At 41.1% G+C, this 27,119-nt stretch overlaps 2 protein-coding genes and 3 non-coding genes across 5 annotated transcripts; 1 reads left to right on the top strand and 4 right to left on the bottom strand.

The window, feature by feature from the left end:
* Positions 1-939: 939 nt before the first annotated feature.
* On the top strand, positions 940-14,093 carry LOC142389016 (uncharacterized). The gene is made up of 5 exons (XM_075474567.1): positions 940-1,077; positions 11,784-11,936; positions 12,071-12,695; positions 12,810-12,998; positions 13,082-14,093. The coding sequence occupies exons 1-5, from the start codon at positions 940-942 to the stop codon at positions 13,237-13,239; spliced, it is 1,263 nt and encodes a 420-aa protein (XP_075330682.1). The 3' UTR covers positions 13,240-14,093.
* On the bottom strand, positions 1,347-1,537 carry LOC142389072 (U2 spliceosomal RNA). Its single transcript, XR_012770380.1, has one exon. It is a non-coding gene; the product is annotated as a U2 spliceosomal RNA (small nuclear RNA).
* On the bottom strand, positions 5,133-5,297 carry LOC142389064 (U1 spliceosomal RNA). The gene has a single exon (XR_012770372.1). It is a non-coding gene; the product is annotated as a U1 spliceosomal RNA (small nuclear RNA).
* LOC142389084 (U2 spliceosomal RNA) lies at positions 6,656-6,846 on the bottom strand. Its single transcript, XR_012770391.1, has one exon. It is a non-coding gene; the product is annotated as a U2 spliceosomal RNA (small nuclear RNA).
* A 992-nt stretch (positions 14,094-15,085) lies between the features above and the next one.
* LOC142388097 (pannexin-1-like) lies at positions 15,086-26,846 on the bottom strand. The gene is made up of 8 exons (XM_075472996.1): positions 26,635-26,846; positions 23,844-24,043; positions 23,621-23,736; positions 20,485-20,672; positions 19,059-19,337; positions 18,656-18,878; positions 17,903-18,137; positions 15,086-17,544 (listed from the first exon to the last, which is right to left on the bottom strand). The coding sequence occupies exons 2-8, from the start codon at positions 24,022-24,024 to the stop codon at positions 17,459-17,461; spliced, it is 1,308 nt and encodes a 435-aa protein (XP_075329111.1). The 5' UTR covers positions 24,025-24,043; positions 26,635-26,846; the 3' UTR covers positions 15,086-17,458.
* Positions 26,847-27,119: the final 273 nt, after the last annotated feature.

Raw genomic sequence — 27,119 nt, 5'->3', positions numbered from 1 at the left:
TTCTTCTGTGTCAGCATGTTCTACTTGTTCTGCAGCTTCGATTTCAGGAACTTTCCATGTCTATCCTATCCACCTTCACCTTCGCGTAACGCAAGTACTTATTACCACCTCGCACCCATAGACAGTAAACATGCGTGTTTAGAAGCACAACACTGAAAAGGGTCCCGTCTCAAACAATGTCGCGCGACGCAGCGGGGGGTTGTGTAATCAAATACACCGGCATGGCGGTATATTAAAAATTCATATCATAACAAAATTATAAACCGGTATTCGGTGTGAACCGGTATACCGCCCAGCACTACTCCAGGTGTCGCTGCTGGGCTGCCCACATCTCATCAATGGCCGCTGTAAACACACAAACATGTTGAGCTGTAGTCATTTTGCACGTGTGTGTGTGTGCGTGTTTGTGTGTGTGTGTGTGTGTGAGGTGTTTTTTTTTTTTCTTACCAGGGGACTTGAAGAGGCTGACGCCGCTCTCATCAAGCCCTGCTGGACCCTTCAGGTCCTCGATGAGGAGGTGGACCAGGCAAAACGTCTCCTGGGCCCCGAGGGTGACGCGCCGGACATGGTGCTTCAGCTGGTCCCGGGAGACGTACCGCCGGACCACGTCCTCGTCACTCACCACCTCCATGGTGGCCGGGTCTCTGGCCCTGATGGCAGCGATGAGGAGCTGGAGGTCCTCGCGGTTGTAAGCCAGCACCGCCCCGACCAGCGCGGATTTGAAGGAGGCGTACTTGGAGTGAGCCTCCGTTCACAGAGCGGCGTCAAAGCGGTGGAGCCAGTGGAAAATGTCCAGCCTCACCACCATCCCCTCGTCCACCCAGGACTGGAACAAGATCTCCACCGCGGTCGGACCCTGTGCTTTGCAGCAGCCGTGGTCAATGTCGAGGATCTGGGGGGCGGGCTGGTTTGCGAGGCGGAACCGCTCCATCACCCCACATGGGCCCCAGCTTCTCCACGGACTCCTCGCAGGTGAGCACAAAGCTGACGATCTGGGAGAGCTCGTTGCCGATGCTGGTGAACCACTCAGCCGAGCCCTTGCCCTCCCCAGACGGCTTCTTCACCACCTACAACAAAGTGTTTCCTGGATGAAGTTTGGAAGAGTAGCAACATAAGGAGAGATATACATGAACAGAGCATCAAAACAAAAATTAAACTCCCGGCAAAGCAGAGAGCTTGGTTGGAAATACTTTAGATTTAGGGCAAATATTGTTAAACAATACCAAATCAAATGCAAAAAGTTCAGTAGAGTTGGAGTAGAACTCATTAATTTAACCATGTCAACATGCACACTTAAATATCTCATATCCACCTGTATACATTATTTTTTATTTTTCACACTGTAAGGGGGGTGCACCGTTCCTGGAGATACTGCAATACCAGGTCGATGCGTGGAGTGGACGGAGCAAGCCCCTATTCCATCTCCCTATTCCAAAAATCAATTTAATATATGGTCCCCGGGTAGGGGACATATCAGATATTAAACTGATAAGAACAGATACTACACTTGATCTTAGCCAAAAGGCCGAGAAGCGATACCACAAAAGGGTCGGAGGAAACGAAGTGATTCTCCGCAACGTTATTCTAACTCACGGTTTGACAAATCAAATACAACAAGATTTATGTCAAAATACAAACAGTAACTGTGAATAACGTAGCGCCTGTTACGCTGATGTTGTTACTATAGAGTTATTTGAATTAACTAATGTCAACAAATGCGGCTTCGCGTCGCTTCCTGGTCACGTGGTACGCTGTAGTCCAATAGGAAGCACCGAAACTTAAATACAGAAAATAACATTTTCCTCACATACAAGTTACAATATGTGCATTACGTTAATATTTGTGTGTAAATTGTCTTTCAGTTAAGCTTCATAATGTCGGACGAATGTGTGCAGTTCAGGGAAAATAATGTTTTTTCGATACAGACTGAACAGACAACGCTCCTGCGGTGGCCTCTAATGGAGAAGAGAGCTAACACGCTTCATGCTCGGCTCCCTAATTAATTACTCAGCGAATACCCAAACGCACCTGCTCGGTACTGTAGGTGGTCAAACTGAAAACTATTATTTTAAAAAAGTAACCGTAAAATAATTTTAAGGAGCTCCACAACTTTGACCCAAACACCAACGATAACTTACATACATGTACTGTTAACGGCAATTAGCTAAAACCTTAATACCACCACCAGTCCAACAATTAAAACTAACCGACACTCTCAGAAAGCAAACATAATGAGGTCGTTCAGAAAATAAGTTAACATTCAATTTATTAGACGAAGATTCAGCCAGTGGTCAACACGGAGAAACATGGACCTGTTGAAAATGTCCGCACCTTCAAACTGTCGAGGTTAATTAAACTGCTGCTAGCTTAATTAGCTTAATTAGCTAACCTCAACCGCCCTGCTGCGTCAAACATTCACAACGCGCGACGAAAAATTAAACAAACTCAACGATATGTTACCATCTAAAATATTAACACAATAGTCGTTCTTACCTAAAAGAACAATAGAACATATTAAGTAAACATGAACTCACTAAAGACCGTCCTCGAGTCATCACTCGTTACTCCCGAGCTCACATCGTTACCAACGTGTTTCAATGTACGCATGCGCAAACGTCTCAAATTGAACACACGTAGCCAATTATCAAACAGAAGTTTTGTCTCCAATTTAACACAAAAATCTATGTGAAACCTCTCAATATGTTAACTTTGCTTGTTTACCTCTATAACTAAAATTAATATAAGTTTTTTTTCTAATAATAATGACAGCTATCTTAAATGAGCTTTAAATGTAAAACAAAGCACATGGTCAATTAATAATAATAATAATAATAATAATACATTTTATTTATAACGCACTTTACATTTACAATAAAATCTCAAAGTGCTACAGTGGGATAAAAGACAGATATTAGGTTCAAAAGCAGGGACAGTAAAATGCAAATAAAATACACAAATAAAATAAAAATAAAAATAAAATAAAACAAATAAAAAGCTCTTTTTAAATTAAAAAAAAAATTGTTTTAAAGGAAATAATCACAGCTAGAGTTTTTCTGGAAGAGATTTAAATAAGTTTTGAATATGCATTTTCCAAATATGCATTGAAAAGAGGTTACATTTTACTCTATTTTTTTGTACAAAACTTAAATAAAAAACCTGAAGTCTGCACACTCAGAAAAATTGGTTTTGAGGACATTTATGAAATTTCCTCCAAATTAACCAACTTGGGTTGGTCACTCCAGTGGAACATTATTTCTAAAATAAGAAGAAAACACAGATAACATCTTCTTTCTGCTATCATTGCAAACATTTGCTGTTTCTTTGGTAACGGGTTGGAGATACTGACAGTCCTGCTGCCTCCTGTTGTTATGGAGTGTGAACAAGGCTGGCTGATTATGAGCAGGAATTTAACACAATGCACATCAAACCCACAACAAATCGTTCCTGATAACCTGAAAACTGATAAATATGTCTTCATACAACTAGAAATAAGTCATTTATGGTTCCATCTGTCAGGCTGTAAAACAGTCTATCTCTTTCGGTCTCTGGTGGAGAACAGAAATAGCTGCAGGATTCAACCATGAATAAACATCTAATCCATAAAACATGGTCCAAATATTGGAAAAACTACTTTAAATTGAGTAGAAATACTTATTTTTCCACTCTTGGCTGTTGTAACATATTCAACAGACTCAACACAAATTATTCACACGTGTTTTTATATGTTTTAGGTTTTTTCACACATTAATTCTTCACTTTCTATTTTTACAAACTGTGTCTCTGCATTTATTTACGGACTAAACTTTAATATTTTTCAACATTATTCTTTATGGAATACTTTGTCTTTTTAAGACCAACTGGTTAACATTTTAATTTTGGTTGGATTTGAATGAGTTTGATTATCACAACTTTAATGATAATCGATTTGAACTGAACCATATCTTTGGAGAGGCTTAAATGATATTTGTTGCAGTGTTGTATAGTAACGAAGTAAAAATACTTCACTACTGTACTTAAGTATATTTTGGAATACTTTGTACTTTCCTCGAGTTTAAATTTTTTTTGACAACTTTCACTTTTACTTCACTATATTTCCGAACTTAATTGCATACTTTTACTCCAATACATTTTCATTGTTCGGTTTAGTTCCTCGTTACAAAAAAAAGAGAGAGAGAGAGAGAGAGAAAAACCTGCAACAGTGTTTTGACCCCATGCATGTTATGCCTGCCCAAAGACGTGGAAATTCTCTCACAGAAACTCCCCTTTTTTAGGTTTTAATGTAGTTTTACAAAAAAGGTCTTCTTCTTCAGATGCCAGATAAGCTGCAGTTCCCTCCCAATTCTTTTTTTCTTTTGTATAATGAGCGCTTGTGTGTGCACCTCCTATAGCTTGTGAAGTACAGTAATCCTAACAGCTTTTTTTCTTGGTGATGTTGGCCGCATTTTCTGTACCGAGTTATTTTATTTATTTTTTAGAAAGGTTTACAAAAGGGCTTTCAGACTGGACTCCCTCTTCAGATGCCAGATAAGCTTCAGTTTTCTCCTATTTTTTTTATCTTTAAATTTTGTTTATAATGATGGCAATAACAGTAGCAGCCTCTTTTGTTTAATTTTTTTCTTAATGGTGTAATGTACGCCTCATTTTCAGCACTGACCTTACTTGAAGAAGAAAAACTTAAAGGTTCACAAAGTTTGTATTTTCTGTCTGAACCTGGTCTAAATTTTGCCTGCACTTGGTTGTGTGTAGATTTTAAGTGAATTTGACCTTCAAAGTTGACCAAAATATAAAAAATGTCATTCAAACTGCATTTGCCTTGTTTACTTTTTACTTATACTTTTCATTACATTACTTAAGTACATCTATTTTTACAGTAATTTTACAGTAATTCTCATACAAGACGTTTCGGATACTTTAAGACTTTAACTCAAGTAACATTTCAGGCAGTGACATGGACTTTTACCAAAGTCATAATTACTTTTACTTGAGTGTGAGATTTCAGTACTTTATACAACACTGATATGTTGTGATCTGATGCTATTAAAAAAGAACCAAGGACTGATGTGAATAATTACTTTATTTTGAAGATTTGAAATTAGCTGAGAAGTTACATATTTTTCTTTGAACAAGTTGATCAGGGGAGAGCGCGAACGCAGTCCCCCACTACCAGAAATTATGCAGTCGAGATTCCCACATTTGGGGAATTCGCAGGGGTCAGCACAGCCGTGTGTGCAATGGCTGAGCCTCGCCCTGGGTGAACCACCTTCCTGATCATGGTGTCTCCCCTGCCAGGTAAGTATGAGTTGTACAGTTCACTGAGGGGGGAGTCACTCACACACATACTGAGCACACTGATGGTGCTAACAGTCTGTAAGCTAACTAACCCAGAGGCTACAGAGGCTGGGAGGATTCTACGTATATGTACAAAGAGGAAGCAGGTTTGTTCAAAGGAAGTTTAATACATGCAGAGCCCGTCTACATGTATTAGACATTCTCTGATACATGTACATTTTATGTGAAAAACACACTTCTTATTTCCCATAATGCAATGCTGTATATGTGCACGAAAGGCTAACTGAAGGAAATTTCATCCATCTGTCCTCCTGCAGACGGCAAATGGGAACCAAATCTGACTGAAACAGCATCCGTAAACTGTTTTATTCACACCTGACGTGCAGAAAAAAAGAATTAAAAACACACAGATCACATGTTCTTTTGTGCTTCCTGTTTCTTGTTCGTGGCGCCGGGAAACTGACTCAGTCGGGAGAGGGGTCATGCTCACACTGCCACCTATTGTTCTGGAGTGGGAACTGCACTTGGATGATTATAATGGGATTTATTTATTTATTTTTTTGCTGAAAAGTGGTTCAGCAAATAGTTATCTTTACATTACACATCATTACATAATAACCGGCTTCTGATATTTTTGTCTCACTCACCTTCGTGTCCTTGTCAGCTGCTCCTTGTTCTCTCGGTTTTGCCGGTTTGTTGAGCAAACTTTCACCCACAACTACGTTACCAGTCGACTAATAGCAGGTTCAAACAAAGTTGATGCTGAGTGAAAGCTGGGGCTTAAAACCACGTTTTACTTATAATCTGTTTAGAGTGTTGATCTTCATCTTTTATAAAAATGATGAAGTGAAAGTCACTGAGCTGTTTGTTAGGCTGTAAAACCATTTAAAGAGCTCTGTCGGCCCCTGGTGGAGAACAGAGGTAACTGCAGGATTCAACCATGTGACGAACAATGAGCCATAAAACAGGGTCCTGATGTAAACTCTAAATACACGTTACTGTGATTAACATCACAGCTAAGTTTAGCTAACAAACTGCCATCTGACAGTATCTAAATGTACTGAGAGTCTGTGAAATGCTGTGTTTCTGACCGCAGAACCACTTCAGGGGAGTCAGGAAGTTCACTTTTGTACATTGAATTAAAGCAGTGAACCCTAATTTCAGTTGATGTATTTTATTCTTATTAAATGTGGGAAGAAAAGTGAACACAGTAATCATTTCTTAATGATTTGAGCTGCACACATACGGTTACAATATTTAATCATAATGCTTAAATGAAGTTCAATAACGTTGCTTTATAGTATAGAAGCTATTATAACACTAAACTTATGCCTATATTAATTCAGTTTTATTTTTCACACTGTAAGGGGGGTGCACCGTTCCTGGAGATACTGCAATACCAGATCGATGCGTGGAGTGGACGGAGCAAGCCCCTTTTCCATCTCCCTGTTCCAAAAATCAATTTAATATATGGTCCCCGGGTAGGGGACGTATCAGATATTAAACTGATAAGAACAGATACTACACTTGATCTTAGCCAAAAGGCCGAGAAGCGATACCAGAAAAGGGTCGGAGGAAACAATCTGATTCTGCGCAACGTTATTCTAACTCACGGTTTGAGAAATCAGGTAAAAATAAATTCAACATTGTTTGGGGTCGAAATACAAACGACAACAATGTTTAATAGACATTATTTACGCCTGGTGCTGTTCTGCTGTGGTAAACTAGATTAATTAATGTCACCAAATAAGACTTTCAGTGACTTCCTGGACACGTGGTACGCTTGGAAGCGGAGAAGTACGAATAACAAAAATGAACACTTTCTTTAAAAATACGTTAAATTATACACTTTATGTTGAAAATACAGCGTATACAGTCGTTTAGTTTTAGCAAATAAAGTGGAATTAGCCTGTGTTATTGAGGTAAATAATACTTTTTACGACACAGACTCGGGACTGAGCTCCTCCAGCGGCCTCTAATGGAGAACAGAGATAACTACACACCTCAAACTCTGATCCGACACAAACTTATCGCTCAGCAAACAGATCGATATTAACATTGTACAAGTAATTAACTCAAGGAGGTCTAAATAATAAAATTATCACGAGCCCCTTAAATTCAATATAAACAATATTTGTAGCTTTTACAAAGTTTTACAATGTTTAGGATAATCCTGTCCAGATTGTAACCAGTTTAAATATCGTGTTTTGTTAACTGGACCTGGTATAACATCGTCTATATGCCAAACAGGTTGTGAAAATGATTTATTTTCGAAATAAACAGAATAAATAATAAAGATTTTACAATCATAAAAAACTTATTTTGATCAATATATATTCTCTATCAGCAAATGTAAATGTTCTGGTTCAGAACCAAAGCTGGTTTAACTGGTTTCTGTTCGCCAAACTACAGGGAATTATGTTGGTTAGTCTATCTAATTTACACTTTAACTAACAGAATAAATTATTTATAAATCATTAACTGGAGGATACTTAATTCTAGTTCTGATAAATGTAAATATTGTAGCCATCCACATAACTAAATAAATAACACAACTGGCTAAACCTTCAACTTAACCTGAACTAAGCAGAAGTTTGACTGGTTTTGACACGGTCAGGATTCATTGGACACATATAAGATCTTATTTACTTACTTTACTTATTCATTTGCTGTTCTTAGTAACACATAATACAGGATGGTGAAGGAGGAATTGCAGCAAACATTCTTCACAGAGCTAGTGCTGACGGTGGAAGATGATATTTGCTGAAAAAAATCAGAGCAAAGGGTTCAGTCGAATCGTTTTTCTGCATAGAAAGGTTCCTAACTGAGTTCAATAACATGAAATTATTAAAAATCATGAATGTAAGGTGATGTGTTTATGTATTTTATAGGTCAAAGTCCAGAGAGAAGAGCTGCAGGATAACACATCTGAGTGTCTGGAAGAATAGCTCAGACTGTTTGGAGAATGTTTTGAACTCCAGGGCTCCTGGGATTAAAACTTATGACTCAGTGAAGTTTCAGGTCCAACACAAAAAATACAATTTGAAAAGCACTCCAAAAACATCAAGTGGGAAAGTGGCGTGGTGAGTTTCACAGAGACCATAACATGCCTGTGATGCAGCAGCTGGTTCAAATCCTGCCTGTTATCTGCGGTGCGGTGGGGTGGGTTGGGGTGGGTTGGGTTGGGGGGGCATGTCCCCTCACTGTGTTGCAGAGAGACAAAGACAACAGTGAGTTTTGTCAATAATTGAGTTCAGAAGAAGTACACCAGCAAAGGTTTTGGTACTTGTACTGAGTGCGAGCGGTGCCCGTGTCCCTCCTCCTGGCGGCGGCGGGGTGTCTCTACCAGACGCACTTGACCGAGTTGCAGCTCGAAAGAGGCAAAGCAATTTTATTTGTAGAGCACAATTCGAACACAAGGCAATTCAAAGTGCTATACAGCTATAGTGCTATACATAAAATCACAAGAAGGCAATAAAATCATTAAAAAAAAAACATTAAAAAAAGAGCGCTTGTGCATTGTCGCTGGTGTCACTCGACTTCCATGTTATTAAAAACTTTATCTGTTGATGTGACATTCACAAAGTAGACAGGAAAACGATACAAATATAGCCATGCTGTATATATAAGGGCGGTCGTGACTCAGTCGGTCGTCCAATAACCAGAAGATTGGCGGTGCGAGTCCCACTCTCGCTACTCAAAAAATTAGTGGAACTGATAGCTGCAGATGCAATTTTCTGCATTTTAACCAATTCTGTGAATAATGGCAAATCCTATCTGATTTTTTTAATAAACCATAATGGCAAGATTGAGAATTGATTTTTTTATGCAAGTCACTCAAGTTTCTGGTGACTCAACAATATCTCAGGCCCAGGCAGACATTCCCACAGTAAGATGTTTTATTATTACACGCGTTTCTGAAATTTTAGGATCTGTAAGTTGATGAGTTTGGTGCATTTTGTATAAAATATTAACTGATGAAGTTTTGAAAGTGCACACTGCAAATATAAGTGTGAAAAGTGTGAACAATAAAAGTGGAAATGTACAATTTTTTAAAAATGTAGTCGGATGACTATTTAGCATTACCAACAAGCATTTATTAGCTCTGCACAGTTCCCACACAAATAAAACACCAGCAGTCAAAAGATTAAGGTCCAGCAAACATTTATTAAAAATAAAGACATAAACTGTCACATGAAAAACACTTTTCCACGGCTCACTTTTTCCTGAAAAACTATTAAGTTTGTAGCTTTCAGCCTATTAACTAGCCAAATCTTGTATGAATGAGCCAAATGCATGGCGACGCCGGTCAGTGACGCAGACAAACTGCTGGCATATTTGTTTTATGTTAATGCTATCCAACCTGTCCTAGTGGATATGGCGGACAGCATCATGGTTCAACCGTGCCTGCGTCATTGTTATCCCGAGCCATGTTTTCAACCTCCTCAGAGCACTGAAACTTCGCTCAGCCCCTGTTGACGAGCTGTTTTACCGCTAACAGCACTTTTAGCAACCAACCCGGCAACAACAAGCCAGGCATAGCGCTACAGAAGGTGAGCCAATCACAGATAGCAAGGGTCTGATCTTAATCTTAATCAGAGCCCGTCTACGGACCATTAGACATCTAATGTCCATTAGACATTCTCTGTCTTAACCTATATATATTTTTTTGCTAAAAATAAACTTTATAGCGTTGATTAAACAAAACACCCATGGTGCAACGCGGAGATATTTACAGCTTACAGCGTACGTTGATTGCTAATTTGCATCCCATACATTTGATTGGTAGTCTACGTTGGCCGGCTGAACGTGGACAGTTTGGCTCTCTGATTGGGCTAGAGTCTACACTGAACTAGACAGTTTGGCTCTCTGATTGGGCTAGAGTCTAGCCGTAGACAGTTTGGCTCTCTGATTGGGCTAGAGTCTACACTGAACGTAGACAGTTTGGCTTTCTGATTGGGCTAGAGTCTACCCGTAGATAGTTTGGCTCTCTGATTGGGCTAGAGTCTACACTGAACGTAGACAGTTTGGCTCTCTGATTGGGCTAGAGTCTACACTGAACGTAGACAGTTTGGCTCTCTGATTGGGCTAGAGTCTACACTGAACGTAGACAATTTGGCTTTCTGATTGGGCTAGAGTCTACCCGTAGATAGTTTGGCTCTCTGATTGGGCTAGAATCTATACTGAACGTAGACAGTTTGGCTCTCTGATTGGGCTAGAGTCTACACTGAACGTAGACAGTTTGGCTCTCTGATTGGGCTAGAGTCTACACTGAACGTAGACAGTTTGGCTCTCTGATTGGGCTAGAGTCTACACTGAACGTAGACAGTTTGGCTCTCTGATTGGGCTAGAGTCTACACTGAACTAGACAGTTTGGCTCTCTGATTGGGCTAGAGTCTAGCCGTAGACAGTTTGGCTCTCTGATTGGGCTAGAGTCTACACTGAACGCACTGAATGTAGACAGTTTGGCTCTCTGATTGGGCTAGAGTCTACCCGTAGATAGTTTGGCTCTCTGATTGGGCTAGAGTCTAGCCGTAGATAGTTTGGCTCTCTGATTGGGCTAGAGTCTACACTGAACGTAGACAGTTTGGCTCTCTGATTGGGCTAGAGTCTACACTGAACGTAGACAGTTTGGCTCTCTGATTGGGCTAGAGTCTAGCCGTAGACAGTTTGGCTCTCTGATTGGGCTAGAGTCTACACTGAACGTAGACAGTTTGGCTCTCTGATTGGGCTAGAGTCTAGCCGTAGACAGTTTGGCTCTCTGATTGGGCTAGAGTCTACACTGAACGTAGACAGTTTGGCTCTCTGATTGGGCTAGAGTCTAGACGTAGACAGTTTGGCTCTCTGATTGATTGTCTGCCTGCACCACACCTGTTTTTCCGCCGTGTCTTTGCATGGCGCCCTGTAGGAGTCTGGAGATGTTGCCTGAAGTGTCCTCGTAACTCATTTCAGTTGTGTGTTAGAGTAAAAACATTATGGTTGAATAATGATTACATTGTATCTAAACATGTATAAGGAAAAGTATTTTGAAAATCATCTTTATTTTAAATTTTATATATTGTTCCCTGATATGTACTCCAGGTACGTCATCCAACTGGTACACAAATGCTGACGGAGGTCCTGTGCTGTGGGCCTTGCACAAAGTCAGCCAGGAGTGGAAAAGGTGGTACAACAGGTCGGTGGCTCGCATGGCATCCCGCTATATTAGCACAACTGAGCGAGGCACATCAAGCTGTGTTCCCTGCCGTCCTCACTAGCAAGTGAGTGCGCTCAGCATCATATGTGCACGTGTCAGTCTGCAAAGAGGCGACTCAAACCGACCTAAACATACCAATTTTGCCTCCACTAACAGGCGTGGTGTGGTCAAGAATGTTGTGCGTCTTCTGAGGGACCGTAGATACAGGATAACCACATGGAGATGCACCTTCAGTGTAAAGACCTGTACACCACACTCCTTATGACCTTTGTGAAAGCTGGAGAGATTGTTTCTGCAGGAGGCCACACATTTCAGGCTCCACCTCCAACTCCCGTCTGCACGGCTCCTGCGCCACGCCTTCCTGCTGGCAGAGGCCAACAACGTGCGGGACAACAGGGGGCAGATCCTCTCCACTTTTGGCACAGTGCTAAAAATGGATTCCACCAAGAAAGTATGTAAATCAAAACGCTATCATAGATTGTGGCATACGGAACATATTTTCTATTATAAACATACAATCGTGCACAGTTAAATTATAAAAGAACAAGCAATTAAGTTGGGATGCAAACTCCAAATGTTTTTTAGGTAGTGAAGAAGCTGTCTGGTGAGGGTCACTGCTCAGCTGAGTGGCTCACCAGCATTGGAAATGAGTACTCCCAGATAGTGACTTTTGTGCTGACCTGTGAGGAGTCCACGGAGAAGCTGGAGCCTATGTGCCGTGGAGTAATGGAGAGGTTTCGGCTGGCCAACCAACCCGTCCCCAGCATCCTGTATGTGGACCGTGGCTGTTGCCGTGCACAGGGCCCAACAGCTGTGGAGACTCTGTTCTGGTCTTGGGTGGACAGTGGAACGGTTGTGCGTCTGGACATCTTTCACTGGATTCACCGTTTCGATGCAGCCGTCCGCACAGAGTCTCACTCCAAGTACGCAGTGTTCAAGTCTGCACTTGCTGGGGCGGTGCTGGCGTACAACCGCGCAGACCTGGAGCTCCTCATCAAGGCTGTCAGAGCCAAGGACCCGACAGCTCTGAATGCTGTGACAGATGAGGACGTCGTCCGCCTTTTTATTTCCAGGGAGCAGCTGAAACGTCACGTGCGAAGGGTCACGCAAGGGGCGCAGGTAATGTTTAGGCTCACCGACCTGGCCATTGAGGAACTGAAAGGTCCCGCGGGGCTGGATAAGAGTGGAGTCAGCCTCTTCAAGACACCTGGTATGAAAAAGACCTGACACTTAAAGTTACAACATCATTAATACTAGTTGTGTGGCATAAAAAAAGTGTACATAACAATCGGTATGTGTGTCTGTATGTCATTTGTATTTGCAGCGGCCATTGATGAGATGTGGGCGGCGCAGCAGCGACACCTGGAGTGCATCCAGGATCCTCCAGACATCAATATGTACAGGGTGGCGCGTACAACGACCATCAACAAAGTGCATGTGCCCTACTACAAATGCCTGCGTGGCAACAACAGCTTGGAAGGATTCCACAAAGCTTTGCCCAACATGATCCCAGGTACACAGGTGTAGTGTGGATATTTATAAAAATGTCACACACGTGTCACTGTGAGTAATCTCATGTGTTTTATTGTGACAAAGAATCTACTCCGCACCGCTTATCGACCGCCTCAACACCCGCTGCCGGCAGCTGTTCGGAGAGACTGCTGATGTCCCCTCTAATGAGCTGCTCGGGTTGGAATACCTGTTTAGCCAGAGTGCAGGAGAATCGAGCCTCTTTTCTCTTGCGGACATTGTGAACGATGGGCCGGATCCAGCGGAGGAGGTGCTTCAGCCTGGGCAGCATGATCCAGATGAGCCGAACGAAGCTTACGAGAGTGACGGGGAGGCCTGTGACGCTGTGCTGAATGCTGCGCTCCACATCTGGCCCACACCGAGCATTGCCGGGACAAAGGTTTTGAAGGGAAGGTCGGACGTAATGATGCCCCTTCAAATGAGAAAAAAACCCCACCGCCTCGACCATCACCAGGCCTGCACCGTCCCTGTCTGCATCCTCAGCAGCCCTTAAGACTGCAGGGCCCTCTGCACGACCCAAATTAGCTGCCAATCTGGTGACTCCTGTGATAGCTGGTCCCTCTATGTTAGTCCTTCCCATCACCTGTGCTATCACCAGCCCTTTGCCCTCCCCTTCCGTATCAGCAGCTGCCTCTGCGATTGCAGGCCCCTCCACACAGACCACAAAGCCTGCCCGTCAGGTGATCCCTAAGCCGGCCGATACGCCTGCAACGGCTCCTCCAACTGTCCACGCCGCCTGCTACACACACCACCGGCATGTTGCACAGCACCGGCGGTCATTCAGCCTGGGCGAGAGCTACGCAGTACAAGCACCAGGGGCCCCTATTAGAAGTTGGAGCCAAATTGTCAAGGGTGCAAAATATTCCACTCTGTGCCAAACCAACACAGGGACACAAAAGATTGGAGGACTGAGATGTAAATGTTCTGTACTAACTCAGTGTACATATAGAAATTATATGTACATAGTAATTGCAAATAGTTTAAATTTTTATACACGTGAAAAGATTTGACTTTTCGTTCTTGGTCAGGTTTAATGACACTTTGTATAACACTATAGTTTATTTTAAAGTTCCCAATTTCATGCATTTTGTTCAATAAAACTGCTGCTGTAACTATGAGTTCTGTAATATCATTTAATGAAGATTTGGAACACAGATGCAGACTAAAGATAAGATAAAACCTTATCTTATAGGTGGATGGTGATGAGGGGGCGGGGGTGGACAAAGGTGAGTGTGTCGGGGGAGGGGAGTCATGAGAGGAGCTGTGGGGAGGGTGGGCAGAGGCCATCTCATCAAACCTGAACTCATTGGTCTCCTTCCATCCTGCTGGTCACTCTTTTTCATGACCACTGATGGTTCTCAGACCACTCCACACCTCCCTCATGTTGTTTTGTTGCAGTTTGCTCTCCAACTTCCTCCTGCTTCTTTGAACTGGAACCCACGGCAATGAGGAATAATAAAGCCAACAGATAATTAAGTGCACATATATGCAGGGTACAAGGAAATACAACAACATTAAAAAATAAAATAAAAAAAAGAATAAATTCCATACCAACCGTCTCTTGACATCAGAGCTGACGTAACCAGAATAAATAGGAACCCCTGTTGGATGATTAAGGTAACAAAAAAATTCTTCTCTTTTTTTTTTTTACAAAAAACAGTAACTTATGGAAATACTGTCATCTCTCATGGAAAATTATAACGTTTTTGTCCACGTTTACCAGCTCAAAACATCTTAAAGTACAAATAACGTTCTGAAAAACTGTTGTTAGTCTATAAAGCTTTAAATGGTTTAGCACCAAAGCACATCTAAGATCTTCTGGTCCGCTATGACCCTCCCAGGCAGCCTGGATCTTCAGGTAAAGCTTTGCTATCAATCCTCAGAGCTTCATCTGGACTGACATCAGCTCTGTGGCCTCTGGTCTCTAAAACAATTGTTGTTTTATTACATGCAATTTATCATCTTTTTATGACAATTTTTTTAAAATTATTTCTTGCTTTACCTGCATGGTATTTATTTTCTTTTACTTTCATTTGTCTTATTTTTATCATGTTTATTATATCACTCAGAGATAATTCAACTGCATGTCCACCATGTTTATTCTTTAGAAATTCAGACTACAACTAGCAGCCATTAAACGTTAAACAACTCAGCAACATCACAAAAGCTTGTTTTTACGAGTGCACAGAAAACAGACCCAATAACACTTTGTATGCCATCATATATATAAAAAATATACATAAGACACTAATGTGGCACAAATAGAAGAAAAATTCATGAAAATGTTGAACAGGGAGAAGAAGAGACATTTCTATTCCTGAGAATCCTCAAAAAGAATGTCCTGAGAAATCTAAACATCCCAAAAAGTGATTAAAGCTAAAGGCTAAAACTGCTGACATTTGGGAGAATTCCTCCATTTGTAAACCATTTTGCCTTATTTTAAACAGATAAATGCTACACTAAAAGAAAGCTTCATGCATCTCTACTTCTAAAGAACAAACAGCGGAGCTACACATTAGAAAATTATCCACTTCTTCAGCATAAAAGACAGCTTAGAAATTCATATTATTTCTGCAAAAACTGAGAACATTACGCCTGAAGCCACAAAGCGACGTCCTTTGGGCTCGTGTTTTAGCTGGTGCTCGTTTCACTTCCCAAACCACAGCGCAAGTGGCTTCGTCTTGAAATGAAATAATCTCAAATCTCCCACAAAGTCAGTGCAAGTGAAAAACTTTTTTTTTTTTTTACCAATTTCATACTACAAGTTGAATTTAAGGTTTTATTTTAAGTCGTTGCTTTTCTTATTGTTTTTTGGAGTAAATAATTTCCTCTTCTAGCCAAAACTCTCTCCACCGACACGTTTAGGTTTAGGCAGCAAGCAGGTAGTCTCACAAAGTCCTATAATCTCATCAGGCAAACTGTATAAAGTAACGACTGTGAAAGAGGAAATAGTAGTTTGTTGTGTTCCCGTGCGTCTTTTTCCTCTGACTCACATTATAAGAGACAGCATTGTGTGTTTTAAAGAATACGTCTCTGAATCCTCTTAAAGCAGCAGCGGGGCGTTAATTTGTCAGTTTCTCACAGCTGCAGATGCTGCAGCAAAGATTCAACCACAAACGCAGCTGAAATCTGATCGAATGAAGCTCCATTTGAGCCAAAAAGATGTCCACATGTGACAAAACGTTCGGCCGTTGTTTAAGTAACTTCGAGCAGAACTTCAGTTGTGGCATAACTACGTTATCATTGTTGGTTGTCAACCTGACAAAACAACCGACAGTGTCAATTCAGCTTTAGTTTACACTTGGACTTAATTAATTATTTTTTGTGTCTATTTTATCCAATAGTTCCTTTTTAATTATATATTCATTTTAATCCTTGTATTTATCCTGTCTTTGCATATTTTCTCTACTTATTTCCCTGAGCACATTGTTGTAGGCATTTCATTTTCACTGTTGTTCCCATCCTTTAGATCTATATTAATCTAATTATTCTCCCGTTCTTTGTGTAAATAATCATTGATAAAACAAATGATTATGAATGAACCTGAACTACAAACTGAATGTAAAAAGATAAATATAAGTGATTAATTGGGTAGATAAACACAAAATAAAGTAAAAGATTCTATATTTCATTTATTTATTGTTGTCTAAATAAAATTCTTGTTATTTTTGTGTTATTTATGATCAAATTGACTTATTTATGGAGCCATTTATGCTAGTTTGTATTTCGTAAGCTACAGCCCTGAATGCAGGACAACTTTCATAACCACATGATATAATAACGCAATGGAACGATGTACCGGGACGACAATCATGAGGACAAAGTGTCCAAGAAGACTACAAAAGTACCAACACAGTCAAATGTTTTGGTCAGGTTAGCAAACTACATAGTTAATGTAGTTTTGCCACAAGTGAAGTTCTGTTAAAAGCTACTTAAACATGGACAAATGTTTTGTAATAGTGTGCATGTGAACATATTCTTGGCACAAATGGAACCTCATAAGCAAGGCGATGTCTGACCTCCATTTCAAATGAGTGTTCCTCTTTCGTGGGGTTTATCTCCTCACCTTGCATGGGCTCTGTCTAACTACTGGGTTTGTGAGGCAGACAGACTCCTGACAGCTTTGTAAACATGTTTCACATCAGAACACTGAGATGATTAGTTTTCGAGAGCGACCTTCAGTTTACAGGTACGTCGTTTCTTATTCTATGATTCACATGGCCCGTCTCGATGCATCTTTGTGTTTTCACGGTCACAAAAACATCCAGAGTTGAAAGTGAAATCTGTACCAATGTCAGCTTTTAGTCTTTTGACTTCTTCAAGTTGTCAGGTCTTTTTTTTTTTTTTTTTTTTTTTTTAAATCATGTCCTCCTTGTCCTTTGATGCTTTAATGCATCATCTGTATCTTTCCGTCTGCACAGTGAGGTCACACACCGTAGCCAATCACATCGCTCGCTGCCGAAGAGTCCCGCCCTCATCGGTTCTGCTGCTCGTCTCAACGCTGTTTGCCGGCAGCAACGGACTGATCTCTGAAAATAAACGTGTCGTACTGGCCTTCATTATTTGTAACTTTGTTTATCAGTAAAACATAAAGCTGCTCCCTGTAGACTTCAAAATCTGCACAGTGTTAGTTTAGATCCTGACCAAACACTGTTTACTCATTGAACAACACGTTTCTTCTCATTTATACGTACATGATAGCAAACGTATGTATGATTTATCTAAAAGCTTATCTGAAAAGCTCAAAAAGAGCATTCAGACTGGAATTAACTTACAAAAACGAATATAACAGTAAATTATAAGGAAATAGCCAGTTTCTGATAACTCCTAATGTGCACACAGACACCACAATGTCAGTCCACAGTGATGATTTGCAACACTTCTCACCTTTCATCTCCGTTTCCATGTGTGTGTTGTTTCTAGCGGCCGACTTTGGACTGTTTTTTGCGGCTCCGTCGTTGACAGCTGCATCAGCCGCATTCGTTTTTACTTGATCCAGCCTCGCCGCGGCTTTGCCCCCGTCCACGGCGTCCATCTTCACCAGGCAGAGAGTCTGCAGCAGGCCGATGGCGTCGAAGTTTTCTTCGGAGCATTCGCCTCGTCTCCTCAACATCTCCAAAACCTGCGGGCGGGAAACGTGCACGATTGGAAGGAGAAGTCAGAGGCGAAACATTTAGCATATAAACACACAACATGCATTCCTGTTCTAGAGGCTAAAAATATGCATCAAAAATTAATTTCAATTGATTATGATTGGATTAAAATGAACTGGATTATAATTGGCTTGAATTGGACTGTATCTTTGAAGTGCTCTGAGATGACATTTGCTGTTATTTATAAATAAAACTGGAGTGAATTGAACTGAATCAAAGACATGACTGAGTTGGTCATCTTTCATTGGAAACAGCTGATAATCCCACAGTGTTCACCGGACTCTCAGTTACGATCAGAGAAGGACAAAAAGCTTTCAAAGATGAGAGGGGCCTTAATTAATACTGATTACAAAATTTAACCTGCCAGCGCCCATTTAAGGAATTCTTAACAGCACAAAAGATTATGTTTCCTCTTCAAATAAACTGGCAAAACTTAAAGTGCACAATATAGTAAACAAGAAGTGATGACAGATTCTGATAAACACACCTTCATGTATTTGTACGACTTCAGCTCGCTGATGTTCTCCTCCAGGAAGAGCAGGTACAGGGAGAGATCGTCCCATTGGCCGCTGGGGCTGGGCAAGACGCTCACAGTGGGCAACGATTGGTAGGTTTCCAGGAAGCGGGTGTATCCGTGGCAGAAGAGGGGGCGGAGACTGGCATAGATCACTACTGGCATCAGTCCAATGAAAACAACCAAGTTGACAAAACTGGAAAGAAAAAAGAAGCCAGACCGCAGTTTGGCATCATTCACAGTTAAAGTCCTGACCAACATGATTTACTTTTGCTTTTTTTTCCGTTTTTAATTCTAAAAGGTGTCAAAGTGCCTTTGATGTACAGATTGCTCCACAGTCTGTTTTCTATCGTTACCACACTGCATGTAAAATTACCTCAGCACAGAAAAGACTCCCACGGCGATGAGCTTGCACTGAACCTTCTCGGGGACACTGGGGTCAGAGGCGAGCAGGCCGACGCGCAGCTGGCAGCTAAACTCGTCGGTGACGGAGGCCGGATGCAGGTAGTAACCCAGATAGATGCAGGTGCACAGCAGGGTGACCAGATTCAGGCTGCGGCACAGCAGGTAGTAAAACAGCAGCACCCGCGAGCAGCGCTTGGTCATCAGAAACTTCTCCACCAGCGGGTAATTGAAGCAGCCTTCAGTGGGGTCGCTGGTCAAAGACGGAGAAAGAAAAGTCGACATCATTCATCAGATCCTGATTCTTTTTCCTCATTTTTACAAATACGAACAGTTACGATAGGTGGAAGATTTAGTTTTGCATTTGATCAGAAAAGGTTTTAAATCACAAAAAGTTTCCAAAAAGCTGCTCTTCATGTGGAGGAAGGAGCTCTTCATGAATTGATGGCAAATACTAAACAGAAGAAGAAGCAGGTGACGTGAAGTACTTTTATTGATTAGCCTGATCTAATAAATCATCTGCTGTTCAATAGAAATACAGCTTTGTAATGAGTCCTGGAAACATAAATCACCACGTGTCTGTGGTTTAAATGTTTGGTTTCACTACTTCTGCAAAACAAACAAGAACACATTTATCACTTTGCCTTCAACTCTAACTGTAGTTTCCACTCATGTTTAGTTTTGAAAACAACAATGATGCAAAGATATGAATAATTTCCCAATTTTAAAAGGTAAAGACAAACCTGTGCAGGATGAAGTCACAAATGATTATTCAGAAACTTCCAGAGGTTTCATTAAGTTTAAAAGTAACCATTAAAGATGCTGTACAATACAGAATAAAACTTATATCATGAATTACCTATTAGTCTTTAAAGGGGACATATCATGTAAAAATGACCTTTTATCGGGGTGTTTGAAGTCACCAGCAGGTGTAAAACTCCCCAAAAAACAATCATGGCATTTTCTTTTGTTCCATTTTGTTTGAAAGTTCCTCATTTAACCGACTTTACTTTTACTGTAAATAAAGAGGGGTCAAAACAGGTACTTTGACCAAAGAATTGTGTCAAATAGCTAAAAATTAGCTTAATCTAATGACTGATTCTGCTTCTTATTTGTATTTTTGAGGTTATCACCTAAAATGTTTTATGTTTCATAAAACACAAAAAATAAATATACACATTTAATGAAGGTTTCCACAAGTGAGTAAAAGGCAGATTTCAGGAATTATTAGAGATTTATAGAGTAATAAATAGAGCTGCTTTGACTGTAAGAAGGAAGTGTAAAGCTGCAGAAATGCGTGAAAGTAAAACTGAGCTGCCTCGGGACATATTTATAATTTTACTGGTCCAAAGGTCCAGCTGGTTGGATCTGAGATCACGTTCACAGCAGGTGAATGGTACCTGTCTGAGGTGAGCAGTCCTGAGGCCGCCATGCGTTTGGCCAAAGTGACGGCGCGGTTGTAACACCGGTCCAACTCCTCCACGATGAAGCCGAGGTCCGACTGCAGGAGGGGCGCCACAGAAAATCTCCAGAAGAGCGCCGGGGTGTACATCAGCACCGCCACCAACAGCAGGACGTAAGGAAAGAACTGAGCAGACGAGAGAGAGGACGGCGGTCCACAACAAGATAAGTCAAAGCAACATTTCCATTCATATTCAGCCATTTTCAGTTTGCATTTGATCAATGTGTCTTTGACATCAGGATTTATTTGTAAATTCGTTTCTTCACAGGAGGTGTAAAAAGCATTTCGAAGCAGCTTTGTTCCCACGGTGCGCTTATCTGATACAGCAATCAGAACATCAGTGGTATATTTAATTCAATGCGTACAGAAAATGGTGAAAAATGTGAGGAAGTGACTTCATACTCAGTGACAAAAACACCGGTGTAGATGAAGAAGAAACTCACTAAAAAGATGTCCGCGATCACATTCTTATAAATGATCCGTCTTGAACTTAAAATCTAAAGTAAAACCCTACAGCCCGTTTGATTAAGTACAACCGTGAATTAAAATAAAGTCTGGAAGCCGAGCATAACATTAAAAAGGTTTTAGGTAAATTTGTTTAGCAGCCGGACAGAAAACATAAAATCCACTAAAACATGTCAGAAATCCCAACTAAAGACAAACACTGACTGAATTTAACCGGTCAGCAACATGATTGAAAATTAAAACAACAACACAGAGAGGCCGAGTCTTTCAGAAGTAAAGACAGACGAGGCTACACATGCACATAATCCAGCAATATAGCAGTGACTGAGAAACTGCTCATTAAGAGTTTGGGCATTTGGGAGATCTAAAAGAGCTTAAATATACAAAGAAGGATAAATATTTGTCAGGTGGAAGAAGACGGTGGCTCAAGAATGATGCACCAAACATAAATGAATGGAGTGATTTAGTCTACAGTTTACGACAAATGGAAATAATTACTTTTACTTTAGGTAAAACTGGACCAAGTGGTCAGATTTTGTCTGGTTGAGATGTGAAAGTAAGAATGCAAATTTAACCAAATCCTCCGAGGTTGTCAGGGTATCTAAAACTGAGACTCTCTCGGTCTTCATTTACAACTCACACATGTGGTTAAAAGTGTGTCATTATCCATCCATCCATTGACTATCTTTCACTTATCCGAGGTCGGGTCGGGTCGCAGAGGCTCCAGGAGGAAATCCCAGACAACTCTCCCCTCAGCGACACACTCCAGCTCCTCCTGGGGGATCCCGAGGCGTTCCCAGGCCTGGTGGGACATGTAATCCCTCCAGCATGTTCGGGGTCTGGATGTGCCTGAAAAACCTCCAAAGGAAGGCGACCAGGTGGCATCCCAACCCGAACCAGAGCTGCTCCCACGGGTGATCGCTTCTTCTCAGCCTTCCTTTCTACTTGAGCAATTTTTTCATCCCAGCAGATATTTTACTGTAATTTCTATGATGTCATTGTTATTTTTATGGTTGTTGGAAGCACTTTGCATCTGCAGCTGATTTAAAAGCGACTTAACTTGACTCCAGTTCCTGCAGCTGAAATCCTGCAAACGATCTCCTCACAAAGCCGTCAATAGAGGTCGTCAATATGCTCCGGTCCCAACTTTATTGAAATGTTGCTCACATCAAATTCAAATTTTTCAAATCTATTTTTTTTAAAGCACAATAAAAATGTTTCAGTTTCAACATTTGATTCAGCGTACAGATGCTTTGAAGGCCGGAGTTTAGGAACGTAAAGAGGCGCACACGCCCAGATTATGAGAAATATTCTCTGCCACACCCTAAAAATCACGCAAACAAAAGCCACCAACGCAGAACTGGAAATGTGCTTTCTCATAATTACAACTCGAGATTGTACAACACGACATCTCAGACTTCCAGTGACGCTGTAAACCCATCTCAGTTTCTACTTATGTCACCAGTGTATCACACAACTCAGTAATGGAGTAAAACTGAAAGTGTCTTATTATTGAGATTTTTCAGAAAGGTAGAACTTCTATCATCTTCAGCTAAACACTTGAGTGGTTTAATTTAATTCAGTTCAGTTCAGTTTTATTTATAAAGCGCCAAATCACAACAAACGTTATCTCAAAGCACTTTAAAGATAAAGTCTAATTCATTGTAATACAATCATCCATTCATTTTCTGTCAGAGCCGCACAATTAATCACATTTTACTATCTGAAAGGAAAGCAGACTGCATGTGCCAATCACAGCTGATTCATGACCAGAAACAAGAACCAAACACCGGATTTAGGGCGAGTGATGTCAACCAAGAACAGATCAGATGCAAAGAGCGCCGTGGCAACACAACCAACTTATCCAACCCCCTGAAAACGCACCACAAACTGCAGGATGGCGACTAAATGAAGGCCAAGAAAAACAGTCCAGTAGTTGTTAACGTGTCCAACATCAAACCAGCGTGATCTCAATATTGATCCAAGTAATTGTGATTATTATTTTGGTCATAATCATTTAGCCATATTTTCAACAGATTTAATCCAACTTCGATCTCGAGAAGCTGGGAAGAAGGATTCAAACCAGGAATCTTCTTGCTGTGAGGCTTGTGGTGAATTAGACTTTGCGTTCTGCGCATGATCGAGATTTTTTTCCGGGGTCGTGAACCGGAGGTCGGAAGAGACGATATTCCTGTTGTTGTCGCCGTCAGAAAGAAAGAAAGAAACAACGCGATGGAGAATGCTCCGTTGTGCATCGCGTTTGTGCAACAAGCAGCTCATCACAGACCAAATGTCGAATGCCTGAGTTTGTTGTTGGTGGTGAAGAGGTCAACAGGAAGTGGCTCTATTAGCAACAGTTGGAATGGGTACAGCACCACCTATCATACCGGGGTATGACACGCTTTGTGCCTCTGATCCCATTCATTCACCGCCATATATCCAAGGAGATTTACCCTTGCTCAAGTAAGGAGCAACTCAGTCTTATTGTAATTTAGCCAATAATCCGATCCTTTCAGTGCCATGTAACCCCACTGAGTGCTAACCATCACTGCTAACCTAATAAAATAAAAAATGTACCCCCCTTTGTGTGTGTGTGTGTGTGTGTGTACCTTGTGCAGCCACAGATGTAGAGTGTATGTGTGAACAGCTGCCCAGCAGTATGAATCCACATAGGCTGCCTGCCTCCAGGAGAAGTTTGAGGGAGAAAAACAGCTGATCTGAGCACCTGAGAGACGCACAGAGACGGAGAATAACCATTAGATCGGACACTTCCTCCTGACTCTACAGCTCAGCCTCACTCGAAGAAGCAGATCTGCTTTCGCTTCCACTCACCAACTGAGACTTCCTGAGCGAAGGCCAGTGAGATGAGGAGGAGGGGCAGCCCCACCGCCACGCAGGTCACCATCTTGTCCACAGCCATCTCCGTTCGGATGCTGCGGTATCGAGCCTGGTTTGGGTCCTTCAGCAGAAAGTCGCTGAACACGTACTCTGTAGCCACGTGGGCGATGGCCATCTCTCCGCTCTGCTTTTACCTGCACGCACAAACACGATCACACTTAAATTACCAACCGACTCCTCAAGATGTCTTTTCAAGGCTAATTTCATTTTGAAGAATGTCAAGCAACAGGTCGGGTCAAGGGTTGGTGGCAATGATCTTATTCTGCTTCCAGAGGTGGTGAAAAGCATTCAAGTTCATGAGTTCCTGCTCACATCAGTTTATGAAGCTGCTGATCTTCGGGCCTCTCCACAACAGCAGGCTCTAAAGTTCAGTCAGAACTTGCTGAGGGGAACAGTCCAAGATCAGACTGGTTGAAACTGATAGTGAGGCTTCACCGACCCAGATAACTTCTGTTCACAACTACTCTGAGTAGAAAAGCATCGCTGATGAGCTGCATCACGTCAGTCGAAAAGCAGAAGTTTGAGGCTTCAGCGGGAACAAGATCACAGGACACACGAGGACCTGAAAGAGCTGATCTGAACCACCACCTCTGCTGATTCCTTCAGACCAACAATCATGGCCTGAATCTGAATGCTATCACATAGACTTCATGAATAAGAAGTGGCTAAGATGTTGGATCTGTTTGTTTTTTTTAAGATTAGCCGTGTCAGCACATCCGCTGTACTACCACCATTTTGGCGGAATATTCCACAAAATATGCCGAAAGAAACGCTGTTAAGTTTGACTTTGCAACTAAATCTTTCACATTAATGTCTGAGAAGTTGTTAGAAAGTTGACTATATTTAAAGTTTAGGTGTTACATCACCACAAATTAAAGGAGAAGTTCACTATTTAAGACCTTGAGTCCCAGTTCCAGCTTGTTTATCAAGAATAAGAAATGAGGAGACCATTTTCACAACAATAGTTAATTTCTATCCATTTTGGCTGTTTTCGCTGGTCCATCCTGCTGCTACAGACAGGGTTCCATTGGGCACTCTGTTCAATGTCCTTAAAACAATACTAATGTTAATTTTAAAGAAAAGGTCAACTCACCGGGTGGTTCGTGGATGTTCCTGTGTGTCCCAAAAAAAATTGCGTTGCGAAATAAAAGTTATTTCTTGCTTTATTTAGCATTTTGTAATCCAATTGTATTCCGTTTGGAAGACTTTTCACTTTCACTTTCACTGTCAGATCACTGCGCCAGGGCTAGAGCCTCAGACTCAAATATAGAGCGGATGTTTACGTGCGTCGTGATTTAGCATGAAAAATAGTTCCTGAACAGCAAAGAACACGGATTACACGGATGGAAAACCATAAAATGCGCTGACATTTTTTTTTTTTAATACCACGAACCACCCGGTGAGTTGACCTTTTCTTTAAAATTAACATTAGTATTGTTTTAAGGATATTGAACAGAGTGCCCAATGGAACCCTGTCTGTAGCAGCAGGATGGACCAGCGAAAACAGCCAAAATGGATAGAAATGAGCTATTGTTGTGAAAATGGTCTCCTCATTTCTTATTCTTGATAAACAAGCTGGAACTGGGACTCAAGGTCTTAAATAGTGAACTTCTCCTTTAAGGGACTGTAACAAAATAACAAAAATGAACTCATAACTGCACCATTCACACCTCGAACAATGCAAGATAACATGGAAATAACGCTGGAAAGACGACACTTCTTTTAGTTTAGTCCAGCTTTTTATGTGAAGGTGATTGTAAACTATTAAAATAATAAGAGCTAGTTTAAATATTTACAGTCAGGTCCAAGTTTACCATCTTCTAGTGGCAACTTCCAGCAGAGTAATGAACCGTGTCGTGAAGTTGGCAGTGAGCTCGGTGGACTTCACACTTTAAGATGCAGGAAACTGGCAGCATTAATGTCCAGCTGGCAGTAAGCATCACATGTTGTGCTTAGAAATCAACGACACCAAGAAGTGAGGCTGTTGTTTTGTTGCTCCGAATGAAGAGCTCGATAAGTGTAGAGTTTCAAAACGTACCTGCAGAAAATACAGCTTTTTCCAATCAGCACTTCACCAAAACTGCTTGACTGCTAATGTAAGGTCTTACCAGACATTTGTGACCCACTTTACAGGTTAGGAAATCTTAATTCAAACTGAACCCTTTTCAAACATTATCACAATTAGAAGCTGCAGTTATTAAGATAGTTTAATTTAGCCAACCTCAACAGCTGTAGTTAGCAAACACGAGCTTTATCAGGTAAATCATAGAGGAGGAGGTGTCCTGCGGCAAACACTGACACTATGAATCATCTGTAGCCTGTCATTATATCCTCAATATTACTTTAGCTGAGCCACTCCAACTATTTAAAGTGGTGCAACATGAATCCAGACTGAAAACAACTTGTGACTGTAATAAATGCAACATCAACAGGCTCTTTGTTTGACTGGAACTTCTTTTGTAAACAGTTTTCAAAGCAGTAATCATAATTTATCATATTTTCATGAATAATCCACTTAATTGAAAACCTTTGATGGTTTATCCAACCATTATGAAGCAACATTTAAGCAGATTTTAGCTTAATTTTTATGTGAAAACGACGCCACTTCAAAGCTATTCTGCAACTTAACAAACCGAAGACTTCGAGGACACTTCTGGTCGTTAATGCATAGCGATGTTATGTCATCGCGGTTATTATCAAAACGAGTTAATTATGTGAAACTTACCGACTCCCGCCGAGTGTAATTTATAAATTAAACTGTCATGCCTGTGGTTTAACAGCGTCGACTGCAGTAAAAATAAGACATAAATGTTTTCCACAACTGCACCTCCACGATGAAACAGCGCAGATGCTCAACAGATGGAACAAAAACAACTTTCAAAGAAAACCTCTTCCTGTAAGACACAAAAAACTCCTTCCGCCATTCTTAGCACAGCTGCGTTCACGGACACACCTATTACTTCGATTTTCCAGCTTCAAATGCAAAGAGTGAACACGACTAAACAAGATTAAAACTCCCCACAAAAGTGTGTTTTAGCTGTTGTTCCTTCTGCTCGAGGGATTATTTTAAATATACATGCTAAAAGCTCACTTTTAAGAAAGCTATTTAATCTAATTTCTAAAAAATCTTGTATTTATTTTTCAATTTGATCTTATTTAACCAGGATCTCTTCTTCTGGGGAGTCCTAGTTCACCTGAAAGACACCTGAA

This window comes from Odontesthes bonariensis, chromosome 9 (assembly GCF_027942865.1).
Source record: "Odontesthes bonariensis isolate fOdoBon6 chromosome 9, fOdoBon6.hap1, whole genome shotgun sequence".
NCBI classification, from domain to species: domain Eukaryota; kingdom Metazoa; phylum Chordata; class Actinopteri; order Atheriniformes; family Atherinopsidae; genus Odontesthes; species Odontesthes bonariensis.
Note: the sequence above shows the minus strand (reverse complement) of the source record. Positions and strands in the feature narration are given on the sequence as shown.

Bases quoted from the DNA above. Each gene is read 5' to 3' on its own strand.
- LOC142389016 (XM_075474567.1), top strand. From the start codon at position 940: ATGGGCCCCAGCTTCTCCACGGACTCCTCGCAGGTGAGCACAAAGCTG. The intron at 1,078-11,783 runs GTGTTTCCTGGA...TTGTTTCTGCAG, and splicing joins TCTTCACCACCTACAACAAA to GAGGCCACACATTTCAGGCT. The intron at 12,696-12,809 runs GTATGAAAAAGA...TTGTATTTGCAG, and splicing joins CAGCCTCTTCAAGACACCTG to CGGCCATTGATGAGATGTGG.
- LOC142388097 (XM_075472996.1), bottom strand. From the start codon at position 24,024: ATGGCCATCGCCCACGTGGCTACAGAGTACGTGTTCAGCGACTTTCTG. The intron at 18,879-19,058 runs GTAATTTTACAT...TTTTCTTTCCAG, and splicing joins GGAGTCTTTTCTGTGCTGAG to TTTTGTCAACTTGGTTGTTT. The intron at 17,545-17,902 runs GTGAGAAGTGTT...GTTTATTTTCAG, and splicing joins CATGGAAACGGAGATGAAAG to AGATCAGTCCGTTGCTGCCG.